This window comes from Chaetura pelagica, unplaced genomic scaffold, assembly GCF_000747805.2.
Source record: "Chaetura pelagica isolate M959 unplaced genomic scaffold, ChaPel_1.0 scaffold972, whole genome shotgun sequence".
NCBI classification, from domain to species: Eukaryota; Metazoa; Chordata; class Aves; order Apodiformes; family Apodidae; genus Chaetura; species Chaetura pelagica.
Genome location: NW_009952490.1, coordinates 71292 through 76001, shown reverse-complemented (window position 1 = coordinate 76001; position 4710 = coordinate 71292). Strand labels below are relative to the sequence as shown.

The 4710-nt window shown below is 41.4% G+C and overlaps 1 protein-coding gene across 1 annotated transcript in view; it reads left to right on the top strand.

Moving 5' to 3' along the window:
- Positions 1 to 1205: 1205 nt before the first annotated feature.
- Positions 1206 to 4710, top strand: part of EPDR1 (ependymin related 1) — a gene marked incomplete at its 5' end in the record, with an annotated part of 4229 nt that continues 724 nt past the window's right edge. The window contains one exon of the mRNA XM_010008869.1: positions 1206 to 1414. Within this exon, the coding sequence (XP_010007171.1) occupies positions 1206 to 1414 (209 nt within the window). The remainder of the gene's footprint in view (positions 1415 to 4710) is intronic.

Here is a 4710-nt window from a genome sequence, read left to right as displayed (position 1 = left end):
GGAACACACAACTGCTCAATGGACACACAAGACTTTTTTTTCTTTATTTTTTTATTTTATTTTATTTTATTTTCCCCCAGGAAATGGAGGCATCATCATGAATGAAGCAAGGAATTACAGACAGAAAGAGACACTATTACAGATAGGCAAGAGGAAGCTGTTTGAGGGAACTAATACAATCCCTTCCTTTGCTCTAGAATAACATAATATGCTCTTGCATAACAGTAGACTGTAGCAAAATAATAGAGCTGCCATATTCACAAGAAGCCTCCAATAATGAGTGCACAGAAGCAAAGGCATAGTCTTTGTGGTAGGCCCAACTACTGTAACTGGTAACTAGATGAAAGTATCCATGAAGAGGTTTATGATCTTTCCTCAGAGCAAGGATCAATCACTTCATACTCTACAGAAGATTGTATTTAAATCCTTATAATCTCTCCATTTTGTTGACCTTACTTTCTAGCCTCTCAAGGTCATTGATGTCCACATCCCTCTTTATCTCTGTCTTACTGTTTTGCTCCTCTTCATTCTCCTTGCTCTACTTCTTGAGACCTGAAACTTTGCTATTAAGAGGAAGAGCTTCTCAGTTCTTCACTTCGGACCAGGTGCCCTTCACCACCATGTCCCGCTAAGCAATGTGGGTTGCCAATGGAGGAGCATCTGTGAGGATGGAAGATGGCACATCCAGTCATTACATAGAAAGGCTCTAACACATCCATGGGGAATTGAATGCATCTAGCCTATGCAAGCAGATTTTTTGGAAGTCTTATAACTTAGCCAAATCTGGACAATTTTTAATAAAAACTTTTCCCCTGCCAAATTTCAAGTCCTTTGTCCAAAACATGGAGGCCCTAGAGCTTTTTAATGAAACAGTTATTAAAAAAACCAAAACAGAACTAGGAATAATAACATGTTTTTCTCTCAGTTTTCTCAGAAAAGTTGTTCTGTTGTTCTCAGAAATGGCTGAACCAGTTCAGCCTGATTTATTTATTTTGGAAAGAATCAGCTGAGACAAACTTTCAGCATGGGAAATTTCACCCAACTGGTTAGCCTTTCTCAAAGTTTGGCAAAAAGTTTAATGCAAGTGAAAATGGTCTTATAGTGAGAAATCAAAGCCAAGCTTACTTATCAGCAATGCTCCTTGCTTAGTGTAGAAAAATACTACATATATTAACTACCTTTTTAAAATTATTTTTATGTTTCAGATTTTTTGAGTATATATTGCTCTACAAAGATGCAGTGATGTTTCAGATTGAACAAGTTACAAAGCTTTGCTCGAAGATTGCTCTGACAGAGCCATGGGATCCATATGATATTCCTGCCAATTCAACCTATGAAGATCAGTACTACATTGGGGGACCTGGAGACAAAATTATGGTACAGGAATGGTCTGACAGAAAACCAGCCAGGAAATGTATGTACATGCTTTTGTTTCATCTTAATAATTGTCTCTGCTACCCAGGAAAAAAAAAATAAATTATTCATGTTTCACCCCAGCTTTCCATATTTCATGAAAGAAATAAAAAATATACTATGTGCATGGCATATTATTCTACTATCACTGCATTTTATTAAGAAAATATTTCATATCCCAACAGGATCCAATGTGTCCAAGAAGAGCTGTTTGTATTTTAGTTCATATCATATGGATTTTGGCATGGAACAGTATCATTTTGCATCTGAGTCCAGCAGCCTGTACCCAAAATGTACCTAGAGAAGAACTGGTAGTATCACAGTGTTATGATTTGGGAGATCCTGGCACAGTGTTGGACACCTAGAGAGAGGGTCCTTAGGGCCCTGAAAGACTGGAAGGGTCAGTATTCCTGCCACTTCCTGTCACAATCCATAAAAGCCAGGAGAGCCCAAAGCCGGGCCCTTCTCCCTTCCTGCTCCTCTCTCCCTCCTGGGGCTGCTTCTGATTCCTTCAGTTCCCCCAGTGCTCACTCCAGGATCCAACTGCATCGGGTGCTGGGAGGAGCCATGGACTTCTCCCCTGGAGCAGCCCTGCCTTTCCCATATCCCTGACATCCTAGAGATCAGTTTTGAATATAAATACTTGTCTGTTCTTCCTCCACATTTTACTCTTTTTCCTTGTGTTATAGGAAATTTGTTTCTAGTTTCAATTTCCAAAGTTTAAGTTTGCCTTTGTTATTGCCCTTCTGTCTTCCCTTGGGAGGGGGGAAGGGGGTAATAGCAATTCTGTTTTTTGGGGATTCACCTTTAATATTTAAACCAAGACAGAGAATCACAGAATCATCAAGGTTGTAAAAGATCTTAAAGGTCATCAAGTCCAACTGTCTGCTCTACAACACCTGACCACTAAACCATCTCCTGAAGCACCGTGTCTACTTGATTTTTGTCTACCTCCAGGGATGGTGGCTCTACCACCTCCCTGGGCAGCCTGCTCCAATGCCTCACCACTCTTCCCATGAAGAAATTTTTCGTAATACCCAATCTAAACCTCCCCTGGTGCCACTTGACTCAATTTCCTCTTGTCCTATCACTAGTCACCAGGGAGAAGAGGCCAACACCCTCCTCACTACAACCTCCTCTCTGGTAGTTCTAGAGAGCAATGAGGTGTCCCCTCAGCCTTCTCTTCTCCAGGCTGAACAGCCCCAGCTCCCTCAGCCTCTCCTCACAGGGCTGGTTCTCCAGACCCCTAATCAGCCTAGTTGCCCTTCTCTGCACCCTCTCCACCACCTCAATGTCCTCCCTATACTGCAGTGCCCAAAACTGCACACAGTGCTCGAGGTGCAGCCTCACCAAGGCCAAGTAGAGGGGCAGGATCACCTCCCTGGTCCTGCTGGTCACACTATTTCTGGTGCAGACCAGGATCTTGTTGGCCTTCGTGACTACATGGGCATACCACTGGCTTATGTTCAGCCCAAATAGAGGGTACATAATGGAAACAAGGCAAGTATCAGTGTGTGTTTACACACTGTTATCAAATAGTATATAATGCATCCAGTACACTGTTCAGCAGCAATGGGTGTTCTTCATAGGCACCTAAGTTTTGTTATCTGCTATGTTGGCAAGAAATATTTACTAGCAAGACAGAGGAAAGTAGGTTGAATTTTCAGAGGTACAGTATATTAGGTTTTGGATGCATAGCAGTTTATTAGCACATTGGTTTCATTTTTGTCTATCGTTTACAGATAACCCAGACAACTATAAAAATGATTTTCAAACCCCCATGCAGTTTATGGCACTATTCAGATAACTTATGGTTATGGACACGTAATAGACAAGCTGGTTATGAGCCTGAGCATGTAGCCAGGGGAAAATATTTATTTCTTGAATAAAAGTAAAAGAATGAATTAGAAAATTAAGGAGAAAATAGACCTCTATAAGTAGCACTCCACCTGGAGAGCTGTGTCCAATTCTGAAACCCCTAAATAAGAAGGACATGGAGCTCATGGAGAAAGTCCAGAGGAGGGCAATGAAGATGATTTAATGGCTGGAGCACCTGTCCTATGAAGACAGGCTGAGAGAGCTGGGGCTGTTCAGCCTGGAGAAGAGAAGGCTCTGGGAGGGCCTCATAGCACCTTCCTGTACCTGAAGGGGCTACAGGAAAGCTGGAGAGGGACTTTTTACAAGGGTTAGTGATGAGAGGACAAGGGGTAATGGATCAAAACTAGAAGAGGGGAGATTCAGGTTAGGAAGAAATTCTCTAGTGTGAGAGTGGTGAGACACTCGAACAGGTTGCCCAGGGAAGTTGTGGAAGCCTCATCTCTGGAAATGTTCAAGGCCAGGTTGGATGGGGTTCTGAGCAACCTGGTCTAGTGGGAGGTGTCCCTGCAGAGGGGTTGGAAATACATGATCTTTAAGTTCCTTTCCAACTCAAACCATTCTGGTTCTATGATTCTATGATATACCTCCTGGTGTTCTACAAGAGGTGAATTATCACTTACTCCAAGAATTTTGTTTTTCAGATCTGGTATTTTTGGAACTTCTATGGAACAGATACATTCAGTTAATGATGTTTGGTTTTTATCCTGTAGCATTTTGTATCTTCAGTGCTTTTGTCTATGACCATTCAAAAGAATGTCTTGAAGTTGTCTCTACATCCATCTTTCAGCTATTATTGGCTTGGATTCTAGAAATTATATTTCTGTTAAAATTATAAAAGTTCCAGTGGAGATATAGGCTGCCTTGGAAGCATCATGGTTTACCTTTTTTATTCAAAATGCTGAGAGGAGACTTATTGAGGGAAAAAAGCCTCCATTTCTGTACACTCAAAACCAAACTCATTGAGGCCAGAATGTTTTTGATGTATTAGGATGACCTGGAGAGGTATGTTTAAATACTGCTCGGCCTGCCATCCCTTCTTTTGATACTCTGTGTGTGCTTCTGATCACAGCTTTTCTGTTTTTGGTAATGTGACTGTCGTACAGCACATGACACAACACTGGAGGGACAGAAAATAAGTATGCTTGTTTGCTGCTGAGAGGAAATCAACCCTGTGACACTGAAAAAATCTGTTACAGGCATCCCTCAGAGGAACTGGTTTATGATTGTAGTAGACAACATGTTCTAGCCTCCTGAGTTTCTATTGTCAAGAGATCTGAAACACATAAAACAAGTGGATAAAGTGTTGTACGATGGAAGGGGTAAAGAAAGAGCAAAGAAGAGATGCATGGGGTTAATACAAGAGATTTTAAAGTGGAAGATATTTAAAGGAAGCCACCTCGATGGTTTTGACTACAGAAA